Source organism: Halichoeres trimaculatus, unplaced genomic scaffold, assembly GCF_033239565.1.
Source record: "Halichoeres trimaculatus isolate MK-OKI-2021-1 unplaced genomic scaffold, fHalTri1.1 fHalTri1_scaffold_20, whole genome shotgun sequence".
NCBI classification, from domain to species: Eukaryota; Metazoa; Chordata; class Actinopteri; order Labriformes; family Labridae; genus Halichoeres; species Halichoeres trimaculatus.
Window position 1 is genome coordinate 12521962 of NW_027437198.1, and position 19432 is coordinate 12541393.

The 19432-nt window shown below is 43.9% G+C and overlaps 1 protein-coding gene across 1 annotated transcript; it reads left to right on the top strand.

The window, feature by feature from the left end:
• Positions 1-2776: 2776 nt before the first annotated feature.
• scn4ab (sodium channel, voltage-gated, type IV, alpha, b) lies at positions 2777-17564 on the top strand. Its single transcript, XM_074696227.1, has 31 exons — positions 2777-2824; positions 8104-8287; positions 8368-8505; positions 9204-9322; positions 9549-9638; positions 9788-9916; positions 10007-10098; positions 10200-10493; positions 10824-10887; positions 10991-11132; positions 11219-11419; positions 11505-11574; positions 11680-11918; positions 11996-12067; positions 12153-12254; positions 12338-12694; positions 12766-12964; positions 13044-13313; positions 13486-13593; positions 13672-13826; positions 14147-14320; positions 14415-14537; positions 14622-14906; positions 14983-15036; positions 15126-15263; positions 15367-15471; positions 15555-15825; positions 15933-16554; positions 16630-16774; positions 16861-16938; positions 17190-17564. Exons 2-31 carry the CDS (start codon positions 8156-8158, stop codon positions 17562-17564), a joined length of 5343 nt encoding a protein of 1780 aa, XP_074552328.1. The 5' UTR covers positions 2777-2824; positions 8104-8155.
• The last annotated feature ends 1868 nt before the right edge of the window (positions 17565-19432 follow it).

The window sequence follows — 19432 nt, forward strand, 5'->3', positions numbered from 1 at the left end:
CTGATGATATAGCTTTACCCATAATCCCTGAGTGGTGCAGGCTGCAGGCTGCAGCGTTACTCTTGATGTTGTTGTTGTTATGGAGGTTTTCATCTCTGTCAGTCCTTTAATAGTTTTAAAGAGCAGCTCTCCGGCTCCTCGCTGAGGTTCAGGTTTGGTTTAATACGCTGACTCGAGGCGGCTGGTCGGGGTTAGAGTTTAAGACATCCAGCAGACTCAGTATTTATAGGACAACTGACTGTGTTCAACGAGCTGATCAGGGATCGGATACTAACAACTGCTGCAGTCGGATTTAGCTCAGTGTGGCTGCGGCCAGGCTAACGGCTGGAGTAGCTGGGTCACATGAAAAGGTCAGCAGCCTGCCAGAGGAAATAGCAGTTAGCTGGTCAGATTAGCACTGCTAGCTTCAGTTCATGATTACATTCACACTATAAGACGGGATGGGGGGTCCTGACGCAGGAAGGCTTCAATTTTCAGGGATTATCACACATATCTGGTTGCAGAAGATATCTGTGACATAGCAGTGATGACAGACGAGCTAATACTGTCTAGCTTGGCTTACACATCTGTGTAAACTCTCTGTAAACATCTTCTGTTAAGATAATCAAATTAGAACGAAAGGAACTCAAGTTAAATCTTACCAACAGGTCCAAGTCTAGTGTTTCAGTCTTAACATGATTCACACATCCAACTTGATGTAGTTACACAGCACGCCAGAGTTCAGCTCAGTGAGGGAACAGAACAAAAGTGAAATCAGTACAAAACTCTGTTCAGTACTTACTCAATACTTCAAACTCACAACCGCACAACTCTCATGATCATGAAAAAGCAGATGAATCAAAATTTCTGTGCAAGTGTGATTATAAAACGTATCAGGGACATGCGTTACAAATTTACATAGAAACTGCACACATATGAGGCAAACTTGAAGAACAAAGTCTGTTTCAGATTTCTTTGCATTGACTATTTGAGTTCACCTGTTAATTTTATTCTAGACACTTTGTTCTTAATCTAACAGATTTTAAAGAGGGGGTATTCTGCCTGCCGATATTTGCTTTTCAGTCAATACTCTGTCCCTCTGGTGCCTCCACAGTATCTCAACATTATTTACAGCTCAAAAACTCATTGTTTTTCTCTCACTGATGTTTTTTTTTTCTTTCAAAAACTAATTTCAACACTCCATTTTAGCAACTGTTTCTTTAAGGCTCCTGGCTCCACAACCCCCCTCTTCCCTCTGATTGGCCACTTGCTGAAGGCAGAGCTATGGGCCGACCTTGGTGTTTGAGGCTCACCCCTCCAAGGTGTCACGAACCTCTTTGGAAATCCTTATGTGATGACCTCATTATTTAAAAAATCTCATAAAGATCAGGTGCTACTTTTAGGAAGAGTGTTTTGATCAGTTTACAGACAGATCTAGGGATTTCTACAACATTTAAATGTAGAGGTTTGAAGATCTGGATCCAGCATTGTTATCTTATACCCATGATTAACATGTGGGAAAACAGTAAAACTGCCTCTTTAAGAACTAATTCCAGAAACAATTTGGACAGATTTTGGTAGATAATAGTTTCTGTGAATCTGACCCTGAGGAGCAGACAGCGTGGGAAGTTCTTGTTCTTTTAGTGGAAACAGTGAAATTACTACAGTGGAAACTACTCATGAAAAACTTCTTCAGAGAGGCTTCCAAAACAACTTGAGTAAACAATGATTTCTGAGCTCTGTCCTAAACGCTCCCTTACCATGAACGACATTTTGACACCATCTCTGAATACAGTGTTAGTGCTCTGCTAACTGTGTGTATACTGCTGACAACTAGCTGGTTTTCATTGAGATAGCTGGGTCCGCATATTTCACACGTATCAGATAATTAACATGTTTCATGTCGTTGAAATTAACCTCTGACATGGAAATAATTTATGGACTCTGAGCTGTTTACAGGATTACAGAAATCATCTCTACTGGAGGCGGATGTCAGCTGTAGTCTGTCATTCACCTTCTGCAGGATGCTGCCACACACACACACTGTCACACACACATTCATACGTATCGTTTTATTTTAGCGTGGAGAGCTGACAGAGGAGAGGAAATGCCGGGCGTCTCTGACTGCGTCCAACAACATTCTGTGGTCTACAGTTGCAAACACACACACGCACACACACACAAACACACACACACATTACAAGCAGAATGACTTTTCTTTATCAGTGTGACACAACATCACACTCTGCTGGAACAACAACACCGATAACAGCTGTGTGTGCGTGGGTTTCTGTGTATGTGCAAGAGTGTGTGTGTGTGTGTCAGAGCCACAGCTTTGTGTCACCTGTCTGTCTCTCTGAGAGAAAGACAGCTTTGGTTTTCTAAAGGAGCAGAACACCATGTATTGATTATGAGTTTTACGTTGTTGATAGAAGGAATGGGAGCTGCAGGAAACTGCTAGCTTAGCTTAGTTTAGCCTAGCTTAGCTGAGCAGCAGGGAACTGTTACAAGAGCTTTGCTTTGTGTATGAACCAAAAACTGCAGCTCTTAGAATGCTTTAATTTCTAATTTTGATGTTTTTTATCCATCTTATTTATTATTTGCAATAATTCTGATTTTCTACGGCGCCCTCTTCTGTTGATTAACGATTTTGTACCTACTGTTTCCAGTGTTAGACAATGTGAGTCTCTGTGTGGCGCCTTTTATCACCAGCACAAGAGGCTTATTGACATGTTAGTGATGGAAGCATACACACCAACCCACACCTTACACACACACACACTCTCATACAGCATAAAGACGCCATCATGTAAAGCAGGGAATGAACCTACAGCAGCTGAACAGAGTAAGACTTATATTTTCATGCATGATTGTTTTTTTTGTTTGTTTTCTGCTTGATCAGTGGTGTGTTCAGATATGTTGAGTATCAGTTGTTGAGTGCCGTGTGTGTTCAGATTCACTTGTGTTGATACTTGTGTATGGAGTACAATGAATGGTGTCCTATAGGTGCAGAAAGATGCTTCCAGATATCTAACTTAAACTGTCAGCGCTGTTCCAGCTGTCAAGCTGATGATAACAAATATGTGGGCTTGTTTCTTGTTTTGTTTTTTTAAACGCTATGTAAACATGTTTGTGATGATATACCTCAAAGACCTCAAAAGTGCAGGGGAATTTCTATGGCTGTTCAAAGTCATTAAATCTATGAGTTTTGCCTGTATAAGGGCACTACTGAGCTGTTAGCAAGGCTAATCTTAGATATACTTCTCAATGGGTTCTTCCCTGAATGTTCAGCTCTGCTCGATCTGGATACAACTACCTACTTTGACCACAGGGTGCGCCAAAATCAACACAAACTATGATACCCAGGCATTGACTTTTATGACATTTTACATCAATGGATTTTAGTTGTTTATTTTATCAGATTTTATTTTCTTTTAAATTGGATTTTGTGGCAGGCTGGGGAAATGTGCTTTCAGGAGCATCGCTGTCAGTGGGTACAGTGGAGGCGCCAGCACTCTGTGCAAGACATCTCCAACTTACAGGGCTTCTCGATCTCGCCCATAGACTGTTGAAAATATGGATGTAGTCTCGCCGACGTCACATGTCTGTTTTTGAAACGGAAAATGAAGCACATCGGCTGCAGCGGCCATATTGGCAGTGGCAAGGGCTTCGCCTACAGCCATAGGGCGCCTGTCGGTCACGTGACCCTCAGCTGTGCCTCTTATAGGGGGAGCTCGCAATCTTAATATCCTCTGAATGGCCGATTTATTTCAAAAAATCACCCCCCATACAGTGGGTGCGGGTAGTAAAATTAGCGGCTCAGACAGGAGATGTTTTTTGAACCAGGCTGTAAATAGGTTAATTTCTGCTTCGAAAATGGCTTTTTTTGGCTTGGTGTGTATGTGACTTCTGGTACTTCCGGAGCCAGCCTCAAGCTGACACTTGAGAAACAGCAGATTTTAGCACTTCCGCGTTGTCTCATATCCTTAGACTGGAGGTTGCTGCTTGATCTTGCCTTATTTGGAAGATCATACACACCCTCACATGGAGCCAGGGTTTTGGATTTATTTTTTTTCTCTGGTCCAAATTTGATGGGATTGTTTCAGTCTAATCAGACTACTCTTGATCAGCTGATCCTGTGGGCTCAGATTTGTGCCACTAGTAACTGAATTTGAATTGTGTGATCTTAAAAAAGTATGATCAAAATTTGAATGCTTTGAAATTGTTTTTTCACCTACATAAAAATTTGACTCTATTTGACAGAGTTGATGACTTCCTATCTATCTATCTATCTATCCATCTTTCTTTCTATCTATCTATCTATCTATCTATCTATCTATCTATCTATCTATCTATCTATCTATCTATCTATCTATCTATCTATCCACTCCTTAAAATCAAAGATACAAAATTCTATTTCAAATTCAATTTAGTGGTGCATGACCATTATGCCATCTACCTCCATGAGGGAGAGAAGTCAAGCACAAATTCACAGAAATCTTCACGACTGTGACAACTTGAGTTTCAAGCAAACCCGGTTATATGGTCCCTTCAGACATCATGGAAATGGAGCTCAGGGGAGAAGTCTCTTTTAATGGACGGTAACATAATGGATGTGCCACACTGAACTGAAATTAAATTTTGTGTTTTTGAACCTTCAAAGCAAATAAATTCAGCTTCAAAACATTGAATTCAGTTTCAGATAATCACTTTCGAACTTAATTCCAGTATTGAAGTTTAGTTTCTAGTGGCACAAATCTCAGTCGATATGATCCATGTTGGTGCCTCTTCTTGCCTTTCTGTTTTGTGCTGAAGTGATGTTATGCAAAGCCACTGTAGTTACTGTCAATGAGTACAAATACCATACATGGTGTCCTCGACACTCAAATATCAGGGCTGCGTATCCCGCTCTGGCTCCTTGACACCTTCTTCTAGGTCTGAGGTCCTCGTTGTTTGTAATATCTCTACGACACCATCCAGACAGATACGTATCCCGGGTAGTTTCAACTAACAGTGTCTCCTTTGGGGAATTCTGTGGTAGCTGCAGATGCTTGTGGCACACACCACACCCACAACTGAATACCGTTAGACGTCTGTGGGTTTGGACCCAACTTGATCTGCCAGCGGAAGCCATTAGGAGGTATTCGGGGCACCTGCTGTAGCTGTTGGCAAGGTACCAAAACACCTGTCAAAGAAAAGTGGCAGCTGCCATGATTGAAATGTCAGAGAAGCAGAGTTTCACAGTAAAAGCCACAGATCATGGAGCTGGCACAGTCTTTGGAAACTGATGAGATACCGTGATCCATCCTGAGCCAGCGGGTGCATGGTGGCAAGCAACGGCTGGCTCTGCGCATTGGTTACTGTTCAAATCCCATCGTAACTGATTTGCCTTTTAGTTCCTCCGCTCACACAGTGGTTACCAACCACAAAACCACAAGTTGACTGTTGACCTTTGCTTCACCAATACATAGAATTGGGTATTATCAGCGTAACGTAACATTTCTATATGTCCAAGAACTGTACCGTGTGGAACTCCTTGACTCTGATTGATACCCTCTGATTACAGGCTACTGGTTCTGTGTGTAAACTTTTTGTTGCTTTCATCCTCTTTAGGAATCCACAGTCCACAAGGACAGCGCAGTGATCTTCTGTCTCATTGTGGCACATCTGAATTTAATTGCTGCAAAATTTACTACGGCACGTAACATAAACCACAAGCCATTTTCTCTTTTAATGCCTTGAACTCTTCTCATCTATCCTTACACCCCCTCAGTCCCCAGAGTGTCCTCACTTTCCCCTTGAGTCCCCAACTCCTCCTATAAATCCTGACCATCCTTTAACTTTCAGACTACAAAAGTACCTGAGGAAGCAAGCAGGTGCTCAAAACAGGAAGTGAATTCAGATTATCAGTTTTATTTCCAGATGTTTAAAGCTTCAGTCCCAATCTTTGTCCCCCTCTCTGGAGAAAAGTTGATATCTCATATTTTAGAGTTGATTTGTCCTCAACATGGCTTTCATCAGTCATAAGAAGTCCCCATCAGTCTGTTTCATAACCAGCAGAAAACCCTCACAGGAGCTTTAAATGGCAGAATGTAGAAATCCTTCAAGTGACCTCCTGGTGTCTTTGCTTTTAATTTTCATTTTTTAACATTTAAAGAAATAGATTTGTTTTAAAAATGATTAAATATTTTCAGGTGAGCTATTAAAGACCAAACATAGATGGAAAAAATATCACATTTCTGCTCTTTATTTAATTTTCCCGAAAGACATTCTGATATTTCGTCATTGAGACCTTTGCAGCTGATGTTTTCATCTTTGACTGACTGACAGCTCAGGAAAACACGTGTGTGTGTGTGTGTGTGTGTGTGTGTGTGTGTGTGTGTGTGTGTGTGTATGTGTGTGTGTGTGTGTGTGTGTGTGTGTGTGTGTGTGTGTGTGTGTGTGTGTGTGTGTGTGCTGTATTTAGCTGCCTGTAGCCTAATATTTGTGGGAACCAGCAGAGTCTGATAGATGATCTTAGAAAGACAGACAGATGAACGGACGGTCAGAAAAACAGGCAGACAGACAGAAAGAGAGACATCAAACAGAGGGACAGACAGGTGCACACATGGAGGAAGACAGACAGGCTTTAAAAATCTGAGAGAATAATGTATGACAGACACAAAGAGACAGACTGAGAGAAAAACAAAAACAGAAAAAAATGGCAAACAAACAGAAATTCAGGGTACTGGTTAGACAGACTAATTAACATGAGAATAGTCTGATGTACAGACAGGTGGACGGACAGACCATGCAGAAACGCAAACAAATCTGGGAGATGTACAGACAAATATTCAGAAAGACAGACAGAGTGATCTACTGGCAGGTAAATAGATGGAAAGACCAATGAACAGACAGAAAATCAGGTCGACCCATGTTTGAGATTTCTTTAAATGTTTATTTCAGTGGCTTATTGTCTGGTGTCGAGATGCCAACCTCCTCACAGATTCATCAGAAATGTGATGAGGTAATAACACCTGAAGCCTTCAGGTAGACGCAGGGTCCCAGAGAAGAGCTGGTAAAAGGTAGCAGAGGAAGGAAGAGGGCTGAAATGCTGAGACCGTCGACCAGGGAGAACACACGTGTGTGTCAGGTGATCGAGGGATGACTCATGCCTCAGTGCAGCAGAAGCAGCCAAAGCCTGAACCAGCGAGTAAGTGTAGCTCTATTTATGAGTAAGACTGATCACTTACACCGTGTACAAAACACCCGATCCTGAGAGCGTAGGCTCAGTTATTATACTTTGAGATCAAATGGTTCATAATCACAAGGAGAGGAGAGAAAGTTAATGTGGATCAGAGGACGACTCTGAATACTTGCTTCCTCAAAGCCTTACCTTAATCTTCTCTCCGTTTCACATAAAAAAAACTTTCTAAATCTGTGAAATATGATTCACTCTTAACTGAAGTGGCTTTTTTATGATGATAATTATCATCTGGGCGTTTTATTTGATTTATTTGAGCTCCTAAAGTTCAAACATCTCCAAGAAAGACATCAAACACGGAGAGGAGAAGAGGTCAGCGGTTGATCAGAGAGAGGTGAGGAGGGGCTGAAAGAAAATCATGTAGGAACACAGAAAGGAATGATGTGTGTGTGTGTGTGTGTGTGTGTGTGTGTGTGTGTGTGTGTGTGTGTGTGTGTGTGTGTGTGTGTGTGTGTGTGTGTGTGTGTGTGTGTTGTGGGAATGAGCTGGGTCATCGTAGTGACTGTAATGTTACACCCGAGGGTTAAAATGATGACTCCAAGCAGCTGCTACTGCCATGGCAACGTGAGGGTGGGGTCATGCCTGGCAACGCTCAAGTGTGTGAGTGAGTCTATGAGTGTGTGTTGTTCTCTAGTGACACTCTGACATGTGAACATCTTGCCAGGTGGCTTCAGACTGGTTGCAGCTCTGCCAGGTGTGTTTAGATTACTCCTGCCTGGGTAACAGAGTGATGTGCATCAGAGAATTTGGCAAAACGTAAAATGTGAGAGGCGTGACTGTGAAGTCTGCAGACTTTGGTGCTGGATTAAATCATCTGGGAATAAATTTAGGGTTAAGTGCATTGTTTTTACCTTCTCATGTTATGTTGCTTCACCTGCCAGGAGGTAGTTGCTCAGTGACGGTGGAGTTCAGGTGGTGTTGCATGATGCCAGGATGGCAACCCTGCTGCCCCCTGTTGGTCAAGACGTCTTCAGACCCTTCACGCCGGCCTCATTGGAGGAAAGCCAACAACGACATGAGGAGGCAGAGAAGGAAAAGCAGCGGAGGAAGGAGAAAAACATAGAGGTATCCAATGTGATTGGCACTGAAGCGTGCGTGGTGTCTGTCTGTCACTGATTCTGATTGGCTGTTCCTGTGATTGACAGATAGCAGAGGAGGATCTTCCCAAACCTGCCAGTGACCTCGAGGCTGGGAAGCCCCTCCCATTCATCTATGGAGATCCACCTCCGACGCTGCTCAACACGCCGCTGGAGGAGCTGGATCCTTTTTACAAATCACAGATGGTCTCTGTCTTTAATCTAAGGCTGCAACAATTAGTCTACATAATCAATGCCGACTTTAAAAGTTCATCCACGCCAACATTGGTAGTCGACGCATCATCGTTTTAATGTTGTTGGCATACGGTCAAATCAAATATCAGGCGGTAAATGCTCATCTGTAACTTCAGTTCACTACATGACTTATCAACTCATCAAAGTTACTGTATGTGTAAATAGTTCTGGAAAAGTAGCTCTGGAAATCCTGTAAACAAACTTTAAAGTGTATGAATCGACAAAAACTGACCTCACTGTTAAAGCATTCATATAGAACGGGACTACGGAGTCTAAGGGGTTAATACCACGTAGATTTTTTTTTATGTTCAGGTGTTGACCACATTGTGTTTTAGACAACTGACAATAATTGATAAAACTTATCATTTTGGTATGAAATGTTAATCTGCTAGATTCACCATCCTTTAATAAATTTCTGTTACACTACGTAATCTGCTAAGTCATCTGTTTAATTATTTGAAATTAAAAGGAAGGGGAAATGATGTCAACATCCATCACCATGGGTAAAATTTACAGGTGTGGACTCTTTAGCCACTGAGGTAAAAAGGAGTCGTCAAAAATAATCATTAGTTGCAGCCCTGTTTAAATCTACAATACTTTAAAACAGTTATACTGATGTAACAGTCTCTCATCTGTCTCTGCCTCTTCAGACCTTCATCGTGCTCGGTAAAGGAAACGTTATCTACAGGTTCAACGCCGAGCCAGCCTGTTACCTGCTGAGTCCATTCAGCAAACTGAGGCAGATTGCCATCAAGATCCTCATTCACTCATATCCTTTACCATGATACAATATAGCCTATTACAGTTTTTCTCCATTGGTTGGCTCATTTCTTGAAACAGAAATTGCATCCTCAAACTCTAAGATCATATGGCAAAGTCTTACAGTTCAGCACAACATAGTAGCTCACTAGTAAAAGTGCACATCTCTTCCAAAACCATTAACTAAAGATCTGCTGTTTGGTCATTTTGTGGTTTTGTGTCCTTAAAACTAAAACTTTATTCAGTATGTTCATCATGGTGACCATTCTGACAAACTGCGCATTCATGACGATGAGCGATCCTCCGGCTTGGAGCAAGACTGTTGAGTGAGTTACTGCATACAGGGTGATGCTCTCTCTCTCACACACACACACACACACACACACACACACACACACACACACACACACACACACACACACAAACACACACAGTCTCAAGTGTTTTAGCTCCACGTGTGTTTTTCATCAAACAGATACATCTTCACCGGGATCTACACGTTTGAAGCAACAGTCAAAGTTCTGTCCCGAGGTTTCTGTATGGGTGGATTCACCTTCCTCAAAGACCCGTGGAACTGGCTGGACTTCATGGTCATCAGCATGGCGTGAGGCTCAGTGAACCTCCTTATGATGATGTTAATGATAAGATGATGATGATGATAATGATGAGGTTGATGAGCCTCTCTGTGTTTCAGGTACCTTACAGAGTTTGTAGATTTGGGAAACGTTTCTGTGCTGAGGACGTTCAGGGTTCTTCGAGCTCTGAAGACGATCACAGTCATTCCCGGTCAGTACCAATGTTTCTAACCCCCAAATAGCATTTGGCGTTGAGTAAAACCATCAACATGTCTGTGAAGCTCCATTTCTGTTTTTGACAATACCTCACAGGTCTTAAGACGATTGTCGGGGCACTTATCCAATCAGTGAAGAAGCTGGGCGATGTCATGATCTTGACAGTGTTCTGTCTCAGCGTCTTCGCTCTGATTGGTCTACAGCTCTTCATGGGAAACTTGCGGCAGAAATGTGTCCTGATACCACCCATATTTTTAAACAACCAGACATCTGAGAGCGATCTGGACATGGGGTACCCAGGAAATGACACCTATGGCAACTTTACCTCTGGCAACTACACCAATACCAGCAATATGAACTTTGATTTCAATGCGTTCATCAACAATCCAGGTACTACTGCTACTTGTACTGCTAATACTACTTTGAAAACATACCATATACTTCCTGTAAAAGGAAATAGTACGACAACAAAAAAGGTAAGTTGGTGTTTTTTGACCTTGACTGAAAGAAAAGTATCTCCACCTTATCAGGAATTGTCCGGCTTCACATATTTAATAACAGACAAGCATTAGCTGCCATTTAACTTCTGAAAAAGATGCTTTTGGGCCAGGAACTATTCTTCCAACTAAATGGTTCCTGTGGCCTATTGTTGTACGTAGTGATACAGGAAGTGAACTCAAATGACACACCTGCCCACTTGCTCGTCTTTCTTTACAACAGATAACTACTACTACCTCCCGGGTCAACCTGATGCTCTGCTGTGTGGGAACAGCTCTGATGCAGGGTAAGCTCTCATCTTCATCCCTTTAATAGTTTCATGATGATGATGATGGTGATGGCAATAATACCAGTAATGATGATGATGATGATTGTGGTGGTGTGTTCAGGGTCTGTCCAGAGGGTTTCATGTGTCTAAAGGCTGGCAGAAATCCAAACTATGGCTACACCAGCTATGACACATTTGGATGGGCATTCCTGGCGCTTTTCAGGCTGATGACTCAGGACTTCTGGGAAAACCTCTTCCAACTGGTTTGTACTCAAATATTCCCAGTTCAGACCCTGGTACTCACTGGACTGAGATCCATCAAAGCCCTTCTGTTGGTCCCTCTCCACAGACTCTACGAGCAGCAGGCAAAACATACATGATCTTTTTCGTGGTTGTCATCTTCCTCGGCTCTTTCTACCTCATAAACCTCATCCTGGCGGTGGTGGCCATGGCATACGCTGAGCAGAACGAGGCAACTATCGCAGAAGCCAAACAGAAAGAGGAGGAGTATGCTCAGATCCTGGAGGCACTGAAGAAGAGGGAGAAGGAGGTCTGATCTGAGGGACGACACAGGTGACTATATCAGCATGTAACCCCACAGTCAAGCAGCTCAACTTGTGTTGTTTCTGTTACAGCAGGCGGCCTGCAGGGCGGCGCTGTCTGAGAACCAAGATGCAGAGGAGCAGGAACATACTGCAATGGATGGTACGTGTTTTATTGTTGAAGATCTTATTAGCATGTTGCTTAGTTTTACAAATAAGGCAAAAGAAAGGAATCTAAACCTTTCACTGACCCTGCTGTGTGTTTCAGACTTTGAGGAGGATCAGCGGCCCTGTCCTCCATGTTGGTATGCCTTCGCCAACATCTTCCTGAAGTGGGACTGCTGCGGCTGCTGGCTTTGGATCAAAAAGGGGCTCTACCTCTTTGTCATGGACCCGTTTGTTGACCTTGGCATCACGATCTGTATCGTCCTCAACACCGTCTTTATGGCCATGGAGCATTATCCAATGACAGAGGAGTTTTCAGATATTCTGTCCATTGGAAATCTGGTCAGTGATGAAGTTCAATCTGAGTTTGTTTTATCAGCGCAGTGACGTTGACTTAACTTAAATGATACCCTCCCCAGGTCTTCACAGGGATCTTCACAGCCGAGATGGTCCTCAAGCTTTTGGCCATGGACCCATACTACTACTTCCAGGTCGGACCTTCAGTTTGTCTCAGCTCAGAGTTAAAATTTGCAGGTTCTGTTGGGGTAACTCACTGCTCTGTTTCCACGGGGACAGGTTGGTTGGAACATCTTCGACAGCATCATTGTCACCATGAGTCTGGTTGAGCTGGGACTGGCTGACGTTCAGGGCCTGTCTGTGCTGCGCTCCTTCAGATTGGTCTGTATAAATCTTCCTGTATACATGTCCCTCTGTCTGTCCGTCTACATGTCTTCTTACCCATCTCCCTGCCTGTCTGACAGATGCGAGTCTTTAAGCTGGCCAAATCATGGCCAACCCTCAACATGTTGATTAAGATCATTGGGAACTCCGTGGGGGCTCTGGGAAACCTGACTCTGGTTCTGGCCATCATTGTCTTCATTTTCGCGGTTGTCGGCATGCAGCTGTTTGGGAAGAACTACAAAGACTGCGTGTGTCGCATCGCGGAGGACTGTGAGCTCCCTCGCTGGCACATGTACGATTTCTTCCATGCCTTCCTCATCATCTTCAGAATCCTGTGTGGGGAGTGGATTGAGACTATGTGGGACTGCATGGAGGTCTCTGGTCAGGCCATGTGTCTAATTGTCTACATGATGGTCCTCGTCATTGGAAATCTGGTGGTGAGTTGTGATTTGATCTGCTTTGGATCCTCTTCTACAGGTTTCTGAGTCCTTCTGATGTCTGGTTTTAGGTCCTGAATCTGTTTTTGGCCTTGTTGCTGAGCTCATTCAGCGGGGACAACCTTGCAGCTCCGGAAGAAGAAGGAGAAAACAACCTGCAAATCGCAATAAACCGGATCAGTAGAGCTGTAACCTGGATGAAGACTTGGATCCTGGAACAGATCTGGGCTTTAATGGGAAAGAAAGACCATGTCAATCCAGTCCAAAATGGTATGAAAAAGACCTGTTTTTTGTTACAGTATATGCAAATAATTTCATACATTTTACATCTCACATTTTCTGATTTTAGCATTACCAGTCAGTAGTGAGGAAGACAACAGTCCAACAAAGGAGGTCTTGGCATTGACCTATGTGACCCCAGACCCACCAGCACCAGAGATCAAGGCTAGAAACTTTCTTCATGGCAACATGACAAGCAACTACCACAGCATTGCGTCTCTGAGGGTCCCAATTGCCGAGGCAGAGTCTGACTTTGAGACCCCTGACAATGAGGATGATGAGGAGGAGGAAGAGGAGGACGGGGAGGAAGAAGATGATAAAGAGAAAAAAGATGATAAAGAGGAAGGGGAGAAAGAAGATGATAAAGAGGAAGGGGAGGAAGAGAAACAAAGCCAAGTAAGCACGATAGACACAATTTAACAACAAAACAGCTGTTAAATGCTGTTATAGCCCTGCAAAGTAACATGAACGTGTTTTCTAACTTTCAAATCTACTCCATGTGTTTCTTTAGTGTGATGACTCATCAATCTGCAGCACTGTTCAGAGACTTCCAGAAGTCCAAGAGGAGGAAGAGGTTGAAGAACAGGATGCCAACGCACCTGTGGACTGCTGCACTGAGAGTATAAACACACACTAACCCACACACAGACAAACACCGTTGTGGAGGCATCATAAAAACTGTTCTGTTTTTATTCCAGAGTGTTACCGACGCTGCCCGTGTCTGGACATCGACACGTCCCAGGGAAAGGGAAAGCAGTGGTCTAACTTCAGGAGAACCTGTTTCTCCATAGTAGAGCATAACTACTTTGAGACTTTCATCATTTTCATGATCCTGTTGAGCAGCGGAGCACTGGTGAACAATCCTGTCTTCTCAGACTGCCCTGTGCATTGTTTGTTTGTTTGTTTGTTTGTTTGTTTGTTTGTTTGTTTGTTTGTAGTCCTGCCTGCTGATTGGTTTGTTTAATCTTAATTACATGACTCAGCCAGATCTGATTGTGTGCACTGTGAAAACTAACTTGTGGAGTGCTGGCATGGTGATCAGTGGACAACCACAATGGGTGACTACTAACAGGTAACACAGGTAGTTAACAACCCAGAACTCATTAACACTACAACACCCTGCATGTCCATCATCCACCTGAGCAGGGGTGACTTAAGTCTGTGTGTGAACAGGCTTTTGAAGACATCAACCTGGAGCAACGTCGTGCCATAAAGATAATTCTAGAGTACGCAGACCAGGTCTTCACCTACGTGTTTGTGGTGGAGATGATCCTTAAGTGGGTTGCCTACGGATTCAAGACCTACTTCACCAACGCCTGGTGCTGGCTTGACTTCCTCATTGTAGACGTAAGAGCTTTAGCAAATTCAAGTGTCCATGTCCATGCCACTGGAGCTTCATGAAGATTGTGTTGTTGACATGGCCAGGTGTGGTGTGTTTCAGGTGTCACTGATATCTCTGACAGCAAACATCCTGGGGTACTCTGACCTGGGAGCCATCAAATCTCTGAGGACTCTGAGAGCTCTGAGGCCACTGAGGGCTCTGTCGCGCTTTGAGGGCATGAGAGTAAGACAGGTTTCAGTCATTCGAAATTAGTATAACATGGTCAACACTCTCCACTCACATTTCTGTCCCTGTACCTGTCCACAGGTGGTCGTGAATGCCTTGGTTGGAGCCATCCCCTCCATCTTCAATGTCCTGCTGGTGTGCCTGATCTTCTGGCTGATCTTTAGCATCATGGGAGTGAATTTATTCGCAGGCAAGTTTTACCATTGTTTCAACGAGACGTCCGGGGAGATGTTTAGCCCGGAAGAGGTCGACAACAAGACCGAGTGTTTGGCCCTGATACAGCAAAACTTCACAGATGTCCGCTGGAAGAACGTTAAAGTCCACTTTGATAATGTGGGAATGGGATACCTGTCGCTGCTGCAAGTGGTGAGTCTCAAATGACCCAAGTAAGGTGTTCATATTTATCAGCAGCTTAAATTAACACAAGCCTGTTGTCTTTCAGGCCACATTCAAGGGCTGGATGGACATCATGTATGCAGCTGTGGACTCCAGAGGCGTCAGTACACCAACAAGCACATTTATTCACAGTAGAACTAACCTACAAAACTTGACTTGTCTCTGCTTTCCATGTTTCCCCCACTGTAGGAGGAAAAGCAGCCAATGTACGAGGATAACCTGTACATGTACATTTACTTTGTCTGCTTCATCATCTTTGGCTCCTTCTTCACCCTGAACCTCTTCATTGGTGTCATCATCGACAACTTCAACCAGCAAAAAGCTAAGATATGTTTCAATGCTGAGGCAAACATTGTTTTAACTGATTGAAGTGATTCAGTTATGACTGCAGATATTCTTTATCGTGAGAGTTTCTGTTTTCTCTCTTCACATGGGGGGGCAAGATCTTTTCATGACTGAGGAGCAGAAGAAATACTACAATGCCATGAAAAAACTGGGCTCCAAAAAACCTCAGAAACCCGTCCCACGACCAGATGTGAGTGACTCCCCTGCGTGACTTCCTCAGTGACAGAAACTTTACCCTGTTTTGAGCTGAAATCATCTCTTTTCTCGCTCCAGAACAAGTTCCAGGGTCTGGTCTTTGACCTGGTCACCCAACAGATCTTTGACATTTTCATCATGGTGCTGATCTGCCTCAACATGGTGACCATGATGGTGGAGACAGACGAGCAGAGTCAAGAGATAGAGCTCCTCTTGTACAGGGTTAACCTGGTCTTCATCATCGTCTTCACCGGGGAGTGTTCTCTGAAGATTATTGCGCTGCGGCACCACTACTTCGCCGTGGGCTGGAACATCTTTGACTTTGTGGTCGTCATCCTGTCCATCGTGGGTGAGCTGGCTGATCAGTGTGTGATGATGTCATCATGTGAAGCTTGAGGAAAAAGAACTAGGAGAATGCCAGTACTCACATGTAATCACTGTGCTTTCCTTTCTCAGGCCTCCTCCTCGCTGACATCATCGAGAAGTATTTTGTCTCTCCTACGCTCTTCCGTGTGATTCGATTGGCGCGTATTGGCCGGGTCCTTCGACTAATCCGTGGAGCTAAGGGGATCCGGACCCTGTTGTTCGCCTTGATGATGTCTCTCCCTGCCCTCTTCAACATTGGTCTCCTCCTCTTTCTCATCATGTTCATTTTCTCCATCTTCGGCATGTCCAACTTTGCCTACGTGAAGAAAGAGGCGATGATCGACGACATGTTTAACTTTGAGACTTTTGGGAACAGCATGATTTGTTTGTTTACGATTACCACGTCTGCTGGATGGGACGGTCTCCTGAACCCCATCATGAACATGCCACCAGATTGTGACCCTGACGTCGAGAACCCAGGCTCACAGGTGAGAGGGAACTGTGGCAGCCCAGCCATCGGTATCGTCTTCTTCACCACCTACATCATCATGTCCTTCTTGGTCGTGGTCAACATGTACATCGCCATCATCCTGGAGAACTTCAATGTGGCGACAGAGGAGAGCGCTGACCCGCTGTGTGAAGACGACTTTGAGATGTTCTATGAAACCTGGGAGAAGTTTGATCCTGAGGCCTCACAGTTTATCCAGTACAGGTGAGTCCAAACCTTCTGGGACGTGGATCCTGGTCTCGGTCCCTGGTGTTTTATGCTCTCTCTTGTCTTCTACAGTAAGCTATCTGAGTTCTGTGACACTCTGAAGGATCCTCTGAGGATCCCCAAACCGAATACCATAAAACTGATCCAGATGGATCTGCCTCTGGTTCCTGGAGACAAAATCCACTGTCTGGATATTCTGCTGGCCCTCACTGCACAGGTAAACTTACCTGGACACAAACTTGGTCAAGAAAACTTCCCTTACATGACATTCTGTGGGATGACTCCTCCTCTCTTGCTCTGCAGGTTTTGGGTGAATCTGGAGAGATGGATGCTCTGAAAGCCAGCATGGAGGAGAAGTTCATGGCCAACAACCCCTCCAAGGTTTTATTCTGTTCTTTTCTATGGTTAAACTTCTGTATTGACTCAAAATGCGCTTGAGTTTCTGTACAAATATCAGGAATCTGTTCACTTTGACCTCATGTGAACAGAATCTTTACACTGTGTGCAGACTATGCCACTTTCTATCTTTACCTCCTTCCATGACAGAGGGGGAGATCATGTATCAGATCATCTATCTGTGTGAACTCTGATCTTGGTTTTGATTCACCAAAATGACATATTATTACCCACAGGTGTCATATGAACCAATCAGCAGCACTCTGAGGAGAAAACAGGAAGAGGTGGCCGCGTCGGTGATCCAGCGAGCGTACAGGAAGCACCTCCTGCAACGGACGGTCAAATTGGCATCCCACAAATACCGAGAGAAGACTGAGGGACGGCGAGACAACTTACCCCCACCGGAGACTGAAGGACTTCTATATAAACGAATCAGTCAGCTGTATGGAGACGAGGAGGAGGACACAGAGAAGCCCAGTGTTTCGGGTGTGTCAGGTGAGGATCCTCCCGCCCGGGTGGAGCTGCAAAGCGAGTTCCTCCTTCATGCTGCCCCTCCCCTCAAACTCCCAGACTTCCTGCGAGACGAGGACCTGAAGGAGTCCATTGTGTGATGAAAGCTTGAGTGCAGCGTGCTCTCCTACTTCTGTGAGGTGTTTTGATGTGAGAGGAGTGAGGACTCGACAGATCAACAGATCAACAGACAACTGTGTATCTGATGAGGGATGATACGAACCAGACTTAGAGACGGATAAACGTTTCCATAAACTGTCGGTGGATTCTGAGCTCTTCATCTTCTGGCTTTGCACTGAAAAGATTTTATTGCTGCATCTTTTTTATGATTTGTGCTCTGCTGTTAAAGTGATACTCACCTTACCCATTCATAACACAGATAGCAGTTCAAATCATCGGCCCAACACGACACAGTTTGCTCTCACACTGCTGTGATGAGGCCATCGAGCCAATGAGAGCTTAGATCGGACCAGCCAGCAGCCATTAGGAGCCACCCAACTGAACTATTCCTTGAACAGATTTGGGGATTTACCTCCACAAACATGTTTCTCTACTGCAGTGGTCCTCAAAGTGGGGGCCATGAAACACTGAAAGGGGGGGTCATGAAATGTCTTTGAACATCAAAAACTTGTTACTAATGCATATTTTATACATTGATGTAAAAATATAATCTCAAATAGAGGTTATATTTGATATCAAACCATGTAAACAGAAAATGTTTGATCTGTTTTTTATTTTTTTCTTGGAGACCCTCAAGGTGACTAAACCAGGGTAGCAGCAGTATCAGTGGAAGCAGGTTAATTCAGGAAACAACAACATGAAAGCTTAGGTAGTCTGATTTTCTACCAGACAGCTAAATGAAATATCTTGTCTGTTTTTGGTTTGGCCTGTTGGTATATTCCAACAGCAAGGGGTGGCCATTCTCCAGCACTGATATTTTCAGGGTTAAAGGCGGAAAAGTTGTGGAGGCTCCAGCCCCCATGACCCAGAAATGGAAGGGGTAAAGGTGGATGGATGGATGGATGGATGGATGGATGGATGGATGGATGGATGGATGGATGGATGGATGGATGGATGGATGGATGGATCAATGGATGGATGGATGGATGGATCAATGGATGGATGGATGGATGGACGGACGGACGGACGGACGGACGGACGGACGGACGGACGGATGGATGGATCCAACTTTTAATGAGCTAACAAACATTTAAAAACTCTTTCAACATCTGGGGGAATGGGTCTGGTTTTGCTCTTAACTTGCTTCTCAAGTTGCTATCGTCGCCAGAAAGAGGAAGTGTTGACTGGCAGGCGTTAGCAGCTAACTATAGTCATGACATGGCCCAGAGGTTTCTATTGCCTTCAGACAATCACAGTTTGTCTCTGAACCCTTACTGACAGGTGTGCTGTTAGCTGGAAAAGAGTCCTATTTGGGTTTCCCTAGTTCTTTTCAGCTCATATTGCTTTTCAACCTTGGCATTAAGAGGAGGCTAGAACTGTGTCTCTTGCGTGAGCAGAAAGCTCAGTTTCTTTCTTTCTTTCTTGATCTCCTCTTTTTATTTCTGTCATTGATTTTTTCCATGAACTCTTGTATATCACAAATGATAATTATGAGTGTATAAAATATGCTTTGGGATAATGAATCAACCTGTGTAGTGACTATTTTTCAGTCAAAACATCTTGATTTTCATATTTGTGTGTAAAGAGTAAGGGCATGTGTCCACAGACAGAGGTTGTTGGACTGCATGGCTGATTTATGGAAGCAGATCTTCCCAAAGTTGATCTCATAAGACTCTCCCATCTTGATTTTGGATGTAAAGGAGGACAGACAACAAACTGCATTGGGTTTGTTTGGGAAAAAAATTGCCATGCAAAAGAAATGCAATTGGTGGAGACAGGCCCTTGAGTTTGTTAAACTTGTTGCTAAAGCAGCCAACTCCTTCTGTGATTGGTTGATGAGCTGTCAGCC

Coding starts and splice junctions, on each gene's coding strand:
- scn4ab (XM_074696227.1), top strand. CDS start 8,156: ATGGCAACCCTGCTGCCCCCTGTTGGTCAAGACGTCTTCAGACCCTTC. Junction 11,420..11,504: donor TGAAGAAGAGGGAGAAGGAG/GTCTGATCTGAG, acceptor TTTCTGTTACAG/CAGGCGGCCTGCAGGGCGGC. Junction 12,695..12,765: donor TCGTCATTGGAAATCTGGTG/GTGAGTTGTGAT, acceptor GTCTGGTTTTAG/GTCCTGAATCTGTTTTTGGC.